The sequence below is a fragment of the Podarcis liolepis genome (assembly GCF_965112155.1).
Source record: "Podarcis liolepis genome assembly, chromosome: 12".
Classification (NCBI taxonomy): Eukaryota; Metazoa; Chordata; class Lepidosauria; order Squamata; family Lacertidae; genus Podarcis; species Podarcis liolepis.
The window spans coordinates 15239065-15255856 of record NC_139563.1 but is presented as its reverse complement, the minus strand read 5'-3'; the positions used below and the strand labels follow the sequence as shown (position 1 = coordinate 15255856).

The 16792-nt window shown below is 40.6% G+C and overlaps 1 protein-coding gene across 5 annotated transcripts in view; it reads right to left on the bottom strand.

The window, feature by feature from the left end:
• Positions 1–4328: 4328 nt before the first annotated feature.
• The window catches only part of WDR37 (WD repeat domain 37), a 59702-nt gene continuing 47238 nt past the window's right edge, over positions 4329–16792 (bottom strand). For all 5 annotated transcript variants that reach the window (XM_083467043.1, XM_083467044.1, XM_083467041.1 and 2 more), the window contains 3 exons: positions 9535–9669; positions 8446–8560; positions 4329–7712 (listed from right to left, as the gene is read on the bottom strand). In XM_083467043.1, the coding sequence (XP_083323169.1) occupies positions 7581–7712; positions 8446–8560; positions 9535–9669 (382 nt within the window). In that variant the 3' untranslated portion in view covers positions 4329–7580. The remainder of the gene's footprint in view (positions 7713–8445; positions 8561–9534; positions 9670–16792) is intronic.

The window sequence follows — 16792 nt, the reverse complement described above, 5'->3', positions numbered from 1 at the left end:
CTGTTAGCCACAATGGCTATTTTCTATCTCCATTGCTGGAGGCAGCATGGCCCTGAATACCAGTTGCTTGGAATCACAAATGGGGAGATCACCGTTGTGCTCAGGTCCAGCTTGCGGGCTTCCCATGGGCATCCGGTTTGCCACTGTGGGAACAGAGTGCTGGAATAAATAGGCTTTGATCCAGAAGCACTCTTCTTGTGGGTTTATGATGCATCTTGGCTGCGAGTCCTGGAGGACCTGCTCCCTGCCTTGCAGGTCATTTTCTACCTGGTCTTGGAGGGCAGGACTGACTCCAGCTGCAAAAGCTGCGGCTGCTGAACAGACTCTGGCTGGGGTATTGTTTGGAGTTTTTTGTTGGGATAGGAGTTGTTGCTGGGTTGTTTTTGTTTTGTATATTTTGGATCTTGTGGAAATTGTTCTGTTTTACTTACTGTTTATGACTACTTTTGTTATATTGTAAGTATGTATTTTTTTCATGCCTTGAGCATGATTTGAACTGTGGAAAGGTAGCATACACAAAAAACAATATATGAATGAATGTATGTAAATATAACCCAGCCATCTGTCTAGGCTTGCTAAAGTCCAGCATATGAGAAAAGCTTTTGCAATGTTATGTGTGGGCTGAAAATATTAGAATGTAATTACATATAACTCTGTTCACCTCTGGCCCTGCATTATTCCTTCACTGCCCTTCAGCGCTCTCATCTTAATACAGCTACAGAGACCAATCATGAAAAAACTTCTTTGCTTATGAGCCATTCGTGGTCAAATGTGTGACCCAGTCATTCCTTTGTTAATCCTGTTATGTTGCTGACATAATTATCTCCATAAGAATCCTCTTTCAAAGATTACTGCTTACAGGTTGGAGTCCAGGAAACTTCCTTTTCCAGGCCTTCAAATATACATTGGAGTTGGAACTTTTCTCACTTCCTAAAACATGCCTCCTCCCCCATGGCTCTATTGCCACATTTTGTCAGCAAACTGCAGACTATCGTGGAGCGTAAGAATCATCAAGCTTTCTTAAGCAAAGGAATTTCTAAGCAAGCAAAATAACAAGAGACTTGGCCTTTGTCTCATTCTCACCAGACCTGATTGGCCTTTTGCCCTTGGGACAGTGGTGGCTGTTATTCATTGCAGAAAGGACACCACAAGTGGATGGAGCCGGAACCAAAAGCAGGCAGAACCAACACTTTCTAGTTTTGTTCCCCTCCTCCTCCTCCACCAGTTCTACAAGGGCAACACATATGCTAAGGAGGAAGAAGCTTACAGCTAGTCTCACCCCCAGGACTGGTTGTAAGTAATGATGTAGGCAGGTGGGGGCTGGTTGAGCAGAGACTACGGTTAGTGGGCAATGCCTCATTTGCTCACATGGCCCAGCCTCCACTACCTTGGCACTGTGATCTTACCTGGACTTGCATCTTCCAAGGAACCCAACTATATCAACAGCTGCCACCTTCAAGCTGGTACATAACATGGTGCTCTTTCTCCATTTGCAAAAATCAGAACCAAGACATACAAAAATAAGGACTGTGTAAGAGCTCAGCTGTACAGTAACAGATCACAGAAAGAAAGCCACACCACATCTGATTAATTCCATCATCTCTCTGGTTTACACAGCAAGTACACCAAAATTCCAAATTCCCTTTTCTTTGTGGATTAGCAGCAGCCTTGTATTGTGCTATACGTCTTCCTCCGAGATTGGTTCCATTAAAAAAAAACACCTTTGTTTTCCTTGGCTTCTGATAAGTTATGCTGCAAAGGTGCAGATAACATTTCGACAAAGCTAGATAAGAAATTAAAATCAGATTAAACCTTATTCCATCATTTCACTTTTAAATAGCAAAGTGCACCTTCTCTGGGGATGTTGTCTTAGCCTGTGAGAAAGCCAAACATTAAACAATGTAGTTATATTAACTTATTTACCATCCCCGCTTGCTGGCCTTTCTTTTGTTTGAAGAAGCACACAGAATGTCAGAAAGTGGGAACTTAATATATTAGTAGTCTTACAGTAGAATACCATTCAGGAAGGCAAACTGGACTTGCATTGACAAACCCCAGCTATAAATTGAGTACTGTGCCAATATTTATAATTCTGTACCCCAACATGCTGAATTTTGCAACCTGCATAAATTTTGCAAATAAAACATACCTGAATCCTTTGTTGTGCGTATTCTGCTCACGGAGGTGGGGAGAAGAGGCCACACCACTGGCTTCTCTTATTTCAGCCAGCATCACAGATATGTACATCTTCTCAGCTATAAGGACTAGGACAATCTTTCCCAACCTGATGCTCAATGGATGTTTCGACCTAGAACTCCCATCAGGCCTGACCATTGGCTTTGCTGGCTGGGGCTGATGGAAGTTTAAGTTCAAAAAGTTGGGGGGGGGGCTCATCAGTGAGAAAGGCTGGACCAGGAACTTGCTTTTTTTTCCAAAATGAAATTTGAGATTCTTAAGATGCTGAATCTCCCCTCCCAATATCGTATATTGCATATTTGCTTTGCTTCCCTCGTGCCTGCCCATCCACACAAACAAAGCACCGTGGTTACAACACTTATTTAAATGTCCATAGCACGGCCTGCTGCAGTCACCCTGGCCAACCTTTCACAGCACTAGTAAGTATATTCAAGAACAGCCCTTTAATTTTCGTTTGCTGGTGGATAAGTCCTTATGAGACAGCTTGGCTGACCACCACCCCTTTAAGTGGGGCTATTTTGCAGCAGTGCAACCACTGGACTGCTATGTGCAGGGTCCATTTTGCACAAAACTTTTAATCAGCAGATGGTGCTTCTATATCAAGAAAGTCTGGCTTTACGTTTAATATTGTTTTTGGAGCACGATTACTGTTTTAAGACATAATCGCTTCCACCTTTGTTTAGGTACAGTCACAGGGGACCACGATCTTCCCATTGCCACTATACCACATCAAACCCCTACTCTGCCTGCAATACAGCCTCTTCAACTTTTAAGCATTGCACACAAGGGACTTCCATATAATTTGGAGTTGGTACAGTGGTGTTAAGAAACCTGACCATGTCAGTATCTGCACATTTCCCAATAGCCCTTATGGTTCCTGAGTGGCTAGACACCTGCCTGTAGATTCCCCGGGCTGTTTCGGGTTCTTCCTCTCAAGCCTACATTACGTCCTCTTAAACAGAAAGAAAGAGGAGCAACATGGTGTTCCGTTCTCAATTCCATTTTCATGCTCGCAAGGATTCTTCTGTGAGAAATGTTTAACTCCAATAACTTAATATGCCTGGCCTCGCCTGTGCTGCCTGACAAACCCATAGCATAAGGCCTTCAAGATGCTATTGATGACAATTTTGCAAGAATATTTCAGGAAGGATGTTAACTATGCAAGATGTTTCCATAGCAATCCTAACACTTCATTTTTATATGAACGCGACAATCTTTGGATCACTTGTCAATCTTGACTTCAGCTTATTGTAAGCTGTATCCGTTATTTCTGCTCAGCCTGTAGAGTGTTTCGTGATACTCGGAGGACTGTTGTATCAAAATAAATTGTACTGAATCTATGTTTTGACTCGTTTCTTTAAGCAAAGAAAAATCAATTTAACGTAACACTGGGGAAACAAGCCACATGGAGGATGTTCATAACCTGTGTAGCAAGATGCAATTAAAGATTTGCTTGCACAGAATAGGGTACGAAATGGAAACGTACAAATACCTGTCAAAGCCACTTTTAAGTTACACACTTCAAAATGTAGGGTGCATTTTTGTAACACAGAGAAGTCCCATTTCCTACAGCTAACTTAGCTTTCTTCCTGCCAGCCATGGCTACAACTTTTTCAGACCCAGGAACCACCTTGAACGCAAACATGCCATATCTTAGATTTTTAACCATATATTTTTATGATGGTAGGGTTCCTGTTGTGACCCACCTTAGATCAGGCCATGACCCCATCAGCTGAGGACCATTGAAAATGACAGCTCCGCATCTCATTCTTGCATTCTTATCTGTAATGTCTAGAAATATGCAAAATGTGATTAACCTCAAGCTGTGAATTTTCCTGACCCATAAGCAACAGCTAGTTAGTGGAACCGTGGTAATGAATATCACTGTGTTGTTTCTAAATGTTATAGATAAGGAGGAAAAGGACCCATAGGCTTGTTCCTTCAGCAGCAGCCCCTTGTGTCTGAACATCTAGTTCCAATTCAAGGAGCAGAAGAAATGGGGGGGGGGGGGAGATTCACCTGAAATATATTGGGGGAAATTCCACTTGGCTGCTTTCACTTAGGACATAGAGAGCAAGGTGAGACTTGCACAAATCAGATCATTTAGAGCTTATTAAAAACACACATTCGGAAACAATGCTGAATGATTTAATGGCATTTTCAAATTGCAACAAAGACACACATTGAACATCTAAAAAAACACAAAATCACCAGAATATCAGTAAACAAAAAAACAAGTGGTTCTACACTGACATACGAGTACAGGATTTTCTTCCTCTGCGGAAGTTGGTTTTCAAAGACTTAGGCATCAAAATAAGATTCTTCCGATTTCTGAAATAGGTACAGATGTTTTCATTTTCAAAAAAATGATGTGCACTGTTTGAAGACCACATATACACAGAGAAAGACAGACAGACACAGGTCTTTGTGATTTGCCCAGTGATAAAGCGATCTTATGCAAAACTACGTTTCAATACTGAAAATATGTAACACTTTCCTTCTTTGTGAAATGCAAGACATAATTAAATCAATACTCACAGCAGTTATTAGAACACCTGTTCATTATCATGTGAAGACCAGAAAATGTGAAATGTATAATTGTTTTCACTGCTACCATTCATCTACTGTTGGGACAGGCACCTGTTGCCTCAACACAACACTTAACTAACTTGCTCCTTTCAATGAAGCCAAGACATGTGGCTGAGTGGGAACAAGCATGTAGATACCTCTGCTACAGGAGGGTGGCCCTTTGGTGATATATAAAGCTCAGTGACAGAGGGCATCAATTTCAGCGGGCTCCACTGTTGTTATTTAATATGTATTTTTAAAATGTAAAGACTCCATTCATATGAACTGTCCATGCAACTGGCACCCATCATCTCTCACTGAAGGTGGAGAGCTATGAGCCCAAGCCACTCAATGGGTGATTCCCAAGTCAATGAAACCACTGAGAACCCAAGCTCTACCCTAAGGCAGGTCTAGACATTCTAAAGGAGTTTGTTGCATTCACCCGAAATGCCTGCAACACCCATTAGCTAGGGAGCATGTAGGCAAAACATTGTCTTTTAACAATGATAAATAAAGGAGTGATGTGGCAAGATTGCTTCTCTCTACACTGCTTCCCCATCCAGTCACTCTGTGACAAGACCCAAATAGAAGCACATGCTGCAAAACGATATAATAAAACATGCAATAAAGCCATCCACAACTCATTTGAGTTTTGCCATCGAGTATGGGTAGAGGATGACATGGATTAGGGAAGCGAAAAGCGGTATCTCTTATGGGTTTTAAATCAAATTCCAAGTCATCATTTACTTATCATTATACATTTGATAATATAATCACAAGCCTCAGTCATTTACTCGTTCCAGGCTTTAGTGCTACATAGCCACTTAAGCTTTGGGATCACAGATCCTTTTGCCCACAGATCAAGCTATTCACTTATTATATGCTTCTTGCATTAATTATCTTCTCCATAAACTACTTTAACTCCTATATGACATGCTATAACGTTATGCCTCAACTTGCTATGATTTCAGCACTCTCATAAATGGTGCCTCCACTCTCTCCCCTAGAGTCAGCTTCTTAAATTCCTATTGGACAGTGCTATGGAACACAATAACTGGAGGAGGAAGAGGAGAACTGATCAAGGAAGTGTAACTCAAAGTAATGTAGGGGAATTAATTTTAAACCTTTTATAAGCAACCTACATTACCACTTTGATTATTTTGGCTCCAACCCTGAGATGTGGACAGACAGTTTAGAGAAGCACTGCCTGCCCTCAGCTGCAAATACAACATCTATGAAGGAGTCCTAATGTACGGTCTCATTAACCTTCTTCAAGACAGTTGGCTACCAGAAATGCTTGGGAATATTAATCGCACACATCAAGCTAACAACACAACTCAGGAAGAGCAAAACCCATCTAAGGACCGCCTGTCGAATGGTGTGAAACAACACAAGGACCTTCCTTCCAAGTTAACAAGTTATGTCTTGACAAAGTACAAGCTTGAAATTTGGTATGATTGTCTTCTACTCTTTATGACAGCACATTGGAATGAGACCCAAAGTGTGTTATCAAGGTTAAACAGCAAGATTCATAGTAGCCCCACATTCATTTTTGAGGTAGCACACATAGTTGCAATGGCCAGGATCCAAAGAACAATGTTAGCATGACCAAGGGTTGGGGCATGTCCAACGAGCTGCCTTACTTTTGTCTTTGAACAGCAGACCCGCTCCCAAGCACAATGCCATATTACAATCTGCTTCTGACAGGGCCACTTAATTTCAAAAGTGGCTTACCACGTTTATTGGCATGTATAACTAGTCTGATCTTTTGGATCTCTGGCATAGTGTTGTTGGCCCAAAAACAGAACATTGATGGGAGAGGTCCCATTTTGAAATATGTTAAACACAGGTGCATTCTTTTAAAAAACAACAACCCCAAAATCCTCAAGATTTATTCTCTGTTTTTTTTATAATAAAAAAACTTCACAAAATGTAGCAATGTAAATCCTTCTTAGATATAGGCCTCACATTCTCTAGGAAATTTCATCTGCCGCTTGTGGTTTATAACAGCTGCTATAAACTAAAGTGCTTAAAAACTTGCTCAGATTGCCGTGATTATAATATTTTTTAGTTTGCAGTTATGTAAAATACCAAAACACAGAATGGTGGCTCCAGCCAACAGGGTAAGGGTGAACCAGTTAGTTCTTGAAATGTATAGGAATATATTCAACATGGCAAACCAACATTCTATGCCCAATGCTTTAAAAAAAACTGTATTTTTTCCCTTAAATTGGGAATTGAAATAAATACTCCAATAAATAAATACATTGGAGTGCTCAAATCAGACTCAAATACTACATTGGAGTGCTCAAATCAGCAGGAGTGCTCAAATATAGATGGGAGGGGAAATCTCCACCATACTTCTGAAATTCACCCTTCATCTTAAGTTTAGCCCTATACGCTCCTTAATCACAAGGCAGATATGTAAAATGATGAGGGAAAGGCAGACTATATATTCTTCACAATAAGTACACAGAATTCACATTTAAGTCAAACATAATGCCCTACTGTTCATCTAGGCTGAATAACTTATGAACACTTATATGCTCCATAGGAAAGCCATATATCCTTCTACTCACCAGTGGATGCCAAGTTATAAAAGTCCATATGCAAGAATCTAGCTTCTTTGAAAAGGTCACATATTTTTTCTGTACATTTCATGCAAACTGTGCACAATGTGATAACAACATTTGCAACACACTCCCTTTCAAGGTGCACCTTTTATGTTAACAGCAGACCAGCTTACAGGAAAGTCTGCACAAAAAAAGTCTATGGCAACAAAACTGAGGGGTCCGGGGAAGAATTCTTTCAGCATCTCATTTTTCCTGAAGCAAGGCAGGAATATTGATGTTCCACCCAATGGCCTGCCGATCAAATCCACAAGTGAACAGATTGCAGATCGGGTGGTCTTCACTCCATGCTGAACAGCAAACCATTCTTCTATGCCCCTGTGACAACAGAAATGGCTGCGTTAGAATACTGGCTCCCCTACCTGTCCCTGTCTCAAATCAGCCACTTCCCCTTTCCACCTCCAACATTTCAGAATGAAAAGGAGAAGTGCAGGGAGGTTCTGAAAGTTCTTCATGATCCTTTTTCACTCCTTGGCATCTCCAACTCTGGGGGTGCAAAAGAGGTGGGGGAGGAAAAGGCTTTCAAAGTTTCCCTGCACTTCTCCTTTCCACCCTCAAGGTTGGAGGTGGAAAGGGAAAACAGGGACTTACGGTGAGTTACAACCCCTCCCTATGTAGAAGCCCAGATTCCAGTTTATCTGAGGGAAGTACTGGAATGGAAAACATTCATTTGCTTCTGAAATAAGAACCTGAAGGCCATGGTTCATTTCTGTGGGCCAATGGCCCCAATCGAAAAGAAGGTTCTTATTGGTACTATGAAGGCGCATTGTGAAATCATACTGAGATGTTCCTAGGAAGCAGTTCATAATGAAATGAATAATAATCCTGCTTTAAAGGACAAAACTTTGAATTGGGCTCAGAAACAGGCTTAATCCAAGGCAGTTGTTTTACACTGACAACCTCTGTTCAATATATGCAACTTGACGACTGTTAAAGACATTATCTTCGGATCAGGTATTCTGCTATCAATATTTCTAATTACGCATACACACAGAGAAAAGAGGTTGGGAGCAGGGATCTTTCTTACATATAGAACTCAAAATTCTGGTACCTGTCTGTTGCTGCGAGGGAGCCGTGCTAATCGCACTCCAGACATGTCAAATAATCTAACCTGCCGGTTGTCATGTGGAAGGGCAATGATTCTTTGGCCGACACAAACATTAATCCTGCACAGGAGAGATAAAAATAAGCTAGGGAGCTTGACAAATGAGAACCGACAGTTGTTCAAGTTCACTGAAAATGATTTAATTGGAGGTTTATCTTGTACACATTTCCCGCAAATACATATTACTTTATTTTTACAACAAAATCAAGTACTGGAAAAACACTTGTTTCTAAAGATGACGATGATCAAAATTCACACTGCCGCTGCCACCACACACAGCAATGTAGCAAGAACGTCACTGCAAGGCTTTCCTCATGCACACATGAATTTTCTTGGGTTCCCATCACCACCAAGAACTAAGGAACATTTCAGAAGGTCATACATCCAAATAAAATGCTTTAGCTGAATGAAGGAGAATCTTTGGATTAAGCCTTTGGACTTAGGCCTGTTACATAAATTCAGTTAATTGTTCCTGCAAATTCAAATATTTTCAGTCATGCAAAACAGTTAAAAAACAAAAACAAAAATTCTAAGGTGCACCAGACTAAGAAGCCTGAAATTGGTTTTCCTTTGATGTCCACAGAATGGTCCAAAGACATATGATAGCTTTAGGTCTAGAACCAAGCTCTCCACTCAGATAGGTAATGCTTCAGAGCCACATGCCCTCTTTGGGATACAAATTCAGGAACTAGTCTGTCCAACCCAGAATGCATGTGGGATCCCCACGAAGAATTTGTAACTGATTTGCACGCAATACTCCACCTCTCTTCAATTCTCTCTCTTTGAAGAGCCCATCTGTCATGGGCACCATTCTGAACATACTATAATAGTTTCTACAAAAACTAGGCCCCATGACTAAAACAGTACCACTGAGATGTCCAATCAGAGTTGTTACTCTGCTGTACATGTACATCATTAATCCCAAAGACATAGCACCCATTGTGCCTAGTCTAGCATTAGCAAAATAATAATAATAATTCATGAAAACCAAACCAATACCTCCTATATTTAACCAACTGGACTGTTTGGGCTTACCTGTTTACTGCAGAATCTGTGCGAATAGTGGCAATAGGCGACCTCATATTTTTCAAGTCCCAGACTTTCACAGTACGGTCATCACTACCCGAAACAACATTGTCTCCCACAGTGAAGACAGCTGAAGTCACAGTGCTTAAAGGGAGGGGGGAACATTAGAGCCATATTTAGCATTATTACCTAAAATAGACATGCCATTTTTCACTTTTACAATACAACACTATTCGGCGGGGGGGGGGGGAGAGAGAGGACAGAAGCAAACTTTAAATCCAATGATTTTAAAACCCTAACAAGTGGATTACTACTGGAAACACAAAGTTTGTAGCTAAAAGCTGCAGAGCACCGAGATCAATCAACAGCATCCCTTATCAAACAAGAAGTTTAATATTTTTAACATACAAGTACATGTTAAAATAAGGCAACTGATCTCTTCGACAAGAAATGAGACTTCATAAGACATATAAAAATCACCCTTCAGTCATAAGGAAAAAGTGGACGTCATGTTTCTGTGTTATGCCTACTCTAGATCAAGATTTTTTAAAAAAAAATAAAAATGCCATGTTTGAATTACTATTAGCAAATCAAGGATCAGAAGATAAAAATATGTAACCCCAGAAACCAGGAGCATGTTATCTATTACATCTGAAAGGACAAAGACCGAGGTTTTAAGGTATTGCTTTAATTCTAGTCTACAAAGCCTTGAGCTTGTTTCCACCTACACAGCACGCTAACAAAGCCTTTCTTTCCCTCCCCTGGTTCATTACAGTGTGCTTCTTAGCTCAATTTCTATGGATCGCATTTAATGACCTATCCTGTATAGCTTGAGGGTCATGCACATCAATTGCTCAGATTTTAGTAATTTTAATTTAAGGTGTCAAGTTGCTCCTGTCACTTCTATTGTACTGTGAGAATTTGATTTCATGTCCTAGTCAGCCTACTGATTGAGATTAGTATTACCCAAGTCACAATGGACTAGTATGTGCAGGCCCTCTTAATTTAAATTGACATCAAATTAAAGTCTAATTAGATCCAAACACCATTATGTCAGTGGTACGAAGTTTTTTAATGCTGTATCAGAGTGCCACAGGGTAATTATGTGGCAAGAACTAAAGGTCTTCACTTGAGCTTTCCGAGCCCAATACCCAATTACAGATGCCTATGCGCCTGACCTACTGTGGAGGCACAAGCAATTAAGAACAGCCACAGAATCTATGGAAGATCGCCACTTACCATACACATTCACAGCCAGGAGAACGTCTTCGTCTCCCAAACTATATGCATTACATACGGAAATAGCCGCGCAAGCGGAGCATTTCACTGTTCCACAACGCATGACAATAGATTTGATTCTTTCATCATGCATTAAAATTATTCATCTAGTTAAGATTTAAAAGCTTGTATTTTCGAGAAACCATTCCAAGCTCTCTGCTTTTCAACTTCTTCTGCCCAAGGACCTGAACACTTTCCCCCCACTTGTTTAAATTTGCATCTCAAACTGCATCCCAAAAGGTTACAGTATAGGTTGCATGTGTTGTTGTTGTTGTTGTTTGAAAAAGACAGAAAATACCAGAGATTAACTCTTTACTAGCAGTACCCTTATCTTATGAATGCTAGATAACCGAGAAGATCAAACACAGCTAGTATAAAGATTTTGCGCAGAAGAAGTAGATTTTTAAAACATGTAAGATTGCATTATATCACAAGCCCATTTAATCCAGCACTGCATGCTCCATCTGACAGGGGGTCTCTCCAAGGTCTACGAAAGAAGCTTTCCCCATTTTTGCTCTCCGAAGCCCTGTTTATCCAGAGATGCCAAGGACTGAACCTTGTGCATGCTAGAATGGATGACTGCCATAATTCAGTGATTTTCTCAAATGTCTTGTATGTATGTATGTATGTATGTATGTATGTTCAGTAAGATTTCTTACCCACCCTTCACCCTAAGGATCTTGAGTGGGTTACAACAATAGAATATGCAATTATAAAAATAACTAAAACCATTACAATTATAATGCACATCAAACCCCTTCCAAACGGAATGGAACGGAACAGCTGAATTGGATCTAATCAGATTTCTGTTCTGTTTAAACCCCCTCTATTTCCAATTTGTGCTTGCCACTCTCCACCCGCTATTTTCCTGAAATTTTCCATTGGGCAAATGTACAACAATCATTTGAACCTCTCAGCAGCTTTGGATATCCCCTTTGGTCATATCGCGGAGTGAAGTGCTGGAGTGTCATTCAAATGCAAATTACACTCTGCTCTACCACTTATTCTCAACATCTGATCCCAGGGAGGCAGTAGAGATGACAACCCAATGTCTGGCATTAGTTCAAAGTGGATTGGTGTGAACAAGAGGGAGATGCCGCTATTCAAGAGTGCTTAAAAATCTGTAAGGGTTATGTGGCCTGTTCTAAGTAAGGCTGCATTCGCCTTAAAGGTCTGGGTGGTTGGTTTGGGTGCTCCTTGGTGCAATAATTTCCTCACATATTCAGGTGAAGAGGACTGCCTTTTGCCAACTGGTTTACAAGCCGTAACCATTTCTAGAGGAGACAGGCCTGGCCTCAGTTATCCATGCCTCAGTTATCGAAGCTAGATTACTGCAATACTATTACCTATTAACAAATAGGAGGGCACATGGCTGACTTTCATTTCAAAGTTAAGAGAATGCAGTTACATTGATTTCAGATACCAGAGTAAAGTCTCAAGAATATTTATTCACCATAAATACCATGTCTTAAGCTAGGTGTGATATGTGTATGTTGATTTGGCTGTAAATGTGTGTGTCTACTGTACATTAAAGGGTCTCATTTTGAAAAGGGGGCTCTCAATAAGTATAATGGTCTGTTAATAATTATTACTAAAAGCTGAATAACCTTGAAGGATGTACACTTTGTATTTCTATGTAAAAGAAATACTTCCCAAAGCACTCCCAAATCTTCATGTATGAGCTTTCCTTTATCCAAAAACTGAACACCAAGAAAATCTGTTTTCCTTGCAAGCACTTTGGAGTAAATATAGTCTTTAAGAATAATAAGAGTAATAAGCTGTAACAGGAAAATCAAAGTTTCTTACGGATCTTAAAGACTAACTCAATGCACTAATGCAATTTCTTTTAACTAGAGAGCTGGATAAGTTAAGTCATTAGAAAGATAGTAACGCCACATGTGGTATCATGGAAGCTGATCTGTAACCAGCAAGAGTTGGCTGTTTTTAGTCTTACAGCTCTGGACATGCTGACTCCTAGTGACTTGACTCCTAGGTGTCATGGGCTTTGAAGACACTCGAACTCTGGACGCAAGGGAGAAATGTGCTAAGAGGAAGGCAAATCCACACCGTGATCAACTCCCACCAGGAAACCAACGTCCCCACTATGGAAGGACGTGTGGGTCCAGAATTGGCCTCCACCGTCACTTATGGAATCATTGTTAAAACCGTGTTTATGGAAGACAATCTTACTCGGCTACCAGTGATCACCGAAGAAGAGAAGAAGAAGAAGAAGAAGAAGAAGAAGAAGAAGAAGAAGAAGAAGAAGAAGAAGAAGAAGAAGAAGAAGATACTTAACCATAATGGTTAGGCGCTAATGCTTCTGAATACCAGTTGATGGAAACCAAAGGGGGGAAAGTGTTTTTGTGCTTGGGTCCTACTTGAGAGGCCATAAGAACAGGATAGTGGACTAGTTGGCCATTGGCTTGATCTAGCAAGCTCTTCTTATGTTTATTTCAATTGATTGGATGGCTGCATGGGTAGCATAAGAATATGTCCATTTTAAACCTCACTCACCTAATAAGAGTCGCCACTACCACTTCCCTGTTCACTTCACGCGTCTAATGAAGTGGGCTCCTGCCTACAAAAGCTTATGAACCAATAGATTTGTTAGCTCTTAAGGTTCCAGCGGACACTTGGCTTTAAAAAAATTAAAATTGTATATACTCATGCACGCAAACACCTGCCATGAATTATTTCAGTGAGCAGGAAACATCCTCACAGATTGTTCACTAACTGCATAAAGACATCTAAGCAACCCTTTAATTACCATGCTCCTTTATAAGCAGTCTGTCAATTTAGGTCCTCCACAAATGGCACCTCATGGCACAACAACACAATAGGAACCATTATTTCTTGTCCCAAACCTATTACACCTTTCAGCTAGTTTAACAGGTAGCTTTCTTTGACACTGGACTACAAGATCGCCGTTCCTGCAACAAACAATACAGGAGCAAGGCCAACTTTTATACATATGGACAGAATTGGAGGCTTGAACTCTAAAGTCAGTGGAAAGCAGGGGGTTAAGTAAAGCACTTGATTTAATGTGTGGAGGCTTATTGACAAAACACATACTGCCCAAAGCTCAATCTTTGCCGAATCTGGAACATTTAAATACAGAATTGGGGGAACAGAGGGTAAATTAAGATTTCCCCCACTTTCTTCTCACTCAATGCTGGGTTCTCTAGCAACCGTGGCCAACTTAAAAGGGTGGTTAACATCCCCTCGGCTAAATTAATGAAAAATGTCAACAAAGGATCATTAAGACTCTGTGTTAATGGAACGCTAAAAGGCATTAGGCTTTTCATAACTCACGAGTGGGTGACAGGTATCTTTGGGCATAAAAAAAAATGTTGGCAAAGAGACAGTAATCTTACGACACCCTTAAACTGTGGGTCCCCCACAGGGAACTTGGTGTGCTACTACCATTCTCTGGAAAAACTTCAGACTCTGCCAAGCCCCGGCAAAACTCATTTATCTTGTCGTAGAGAGCAGCCGAGCATACACTTCCAGCTGACAGAGTGGCACTTTTTCACCACACACCACTGCCTGATCTGGAACATTCTGCTCCCTCCGTGGGTCTCAATCAACGGAAATACTGTAATGCTAGCACTCCTCATTAGGACTAACAGCTGTCTCCCCAGTCACACAGAGACACAAAACTGTTTTGCATAACAATCTGCTGAAATTTCACACTCATGGGGGGAAAAAAATATGATGCAGAAAATGCTGGACCATGAAATGCTGATGCGGTGTGCTGTTTGGAACCGCTTCAAAAAAATTAACACTGCAGTGCCCATTTCACTCACACAGCATGATATTTCAGAGAGGGTTGCCGTTGCATTGTGGGGGGTGGGGGGGTGGAGAGAGAACCAGATAAATCCATTACATTCTGGGAAGAGGTATGCCTGCTGCAAAATGCTAACGTGTCGAGGCAGAGATTGCAACTGGTTTAAATGGTAGTTTGTGAATAATTACCATTTCCCTAGCATGAAGTAATCCTTATTGATCAAATGGCAAACGTTAGCAAAGTTAGCCATTCAGAAACATAATGCTAATGGTGAAGAATATGTGCAGAAACGTTGGGCGGGCGGGCGGGAGAAACATGAGGAGGAGCTCTGAGTGGATGTCTAAGAAGCCCAGTGCTTAGGCATCAAGGAACATCAAAGCTAAGAATGGTAGGGCTTGCTTAAAGTAGGGGGAAAGGAACAATAAGGTATGTTGTACTGGGGCCTGGGGGAAAGTCAGCCTGACCAAGTTGCCAACCATCAGAATATATACCCCCACCCCACCCCCAAATCATCGTTAAAATGAATGGGGGCTTTTGAAAACAAGACGCTCCTATGTAAGTTGGCTATATTCTGTTATCAAAGGACGCAGTAATGGTGAGGAATGCACAGGGCTATGCCATCGCTGATGAAGCATTCTAGGCAGATTGGTAGATGTGGACACATATGTCCTATATCTGACGCAGCATATGTAGAGAACCAGTAACACAAGGCCTACTGTCACCTATTCCATAGAAGTGAAATCAGACTGGGTGGGAAGAGATGTGGACCACTGCCCTGGCCTCCCACTGCTCCAGATCCTTCTGTGGCCAGTTAGGTCAATACATGTGTACATGTGTCAAAGCACATCCAAAGCCTTGCTGTTGTTATATGCATGGATACAGAGGAAGAAATGGGATTTAAATGTTGAATATCTACCTCCGCATAAATTTAAGCTAAAGGGTTTTCTTTCCAAGAATCTAAGAAATGCCAAGGTTCCCAAAGTCTCATTAGGATTTTACTTACAAGCTACTATACCATACAGACCAGGCAACTGTTCAAGATAAACTGAAACATGTATGTGTCATTAAGGAAAAACACCATTCTTCCCTAACTACTCCTATCACAGAAAAGTCTTAAATATAGATTTTTCACCCCACAGATAAAGATGAGTAACTCACATTTTGTGGGGAGGTCACTGCTTTCAAACAATAATTCAGTCTTGAGTACACATGCACTTATGTATTAGAGTATTCAGTGAGACCAAGTGATTATACCCAAGATCAGGGCATCAATCTTGCATTTCTCTACAGTGTACAAGCATCCTGGCCTACAAACGAATGTTAAAATGTTTGCAGAAGCTTATGTATGAATTTTCCTTTTCAAAGCAACTAAGCCTGCAATCATAACCACACTTAACTGGAAATAAGCCCCACTGAATTCAATAGGACTTACTTCTGATTAGAAATGTTTAAGATTGCAATGCAAGTTCTGATTCCAGTTTTGGTTCTTTCTTAGTAAACATGCATTAGTAAGATGTATTTTTGAAAAAAACAAAATCTCATTCTGGTACCCTTATTTTCTAGCAAGAATAAACACAGCTGAATTTTCTTAGCCTTAGTCACACTCTCCCTTGCAAACACCCTCTTATTATCCAGTGTTGAAAAACTTGCCATGTCAAGCCTTGTTTTATATTTTAATCCTGAAGTACTACATACACCAGTATCATGTGGAAGTTTCCAACCATCACTTTCTTACATCAAGTGTCACCAAGCCCACAGAAGCAAACATTTTCTACCTGCACTTAATCCTTCATGCTGATCTTTCTTATCCAGAGGAAAAAAATATGTGTTTCTAAAACACACAAATTTAAGCTAAGGCACCCGAAAAATCCTACTGGAAAAAACCATGTAACTTAAATTTTAAAAAACTAAACCACAAACTGCTTTGTTTTATAGTCTACATAGCTAAGCTTCCCATTCTTTATAGAAACTGCATATGCCTGAAATGTGTTTTTCAGGTTTAAAAACAGAATTAAGGCGCCATCTGCTGGAACACATCCAGATTATTCAACCCAAATTGGTTAACTAATTTTTAACCACAGCTGTAGAAGCATAGCTTGCATCTGTTAATCAAAAGCTTAAAATTTTGCAGTTGCCCACTTGTCTGGGGCAGCAAACTTGCCAACCCTATCTTTCAGAACAAAGAAAACTGCACAATTTCAC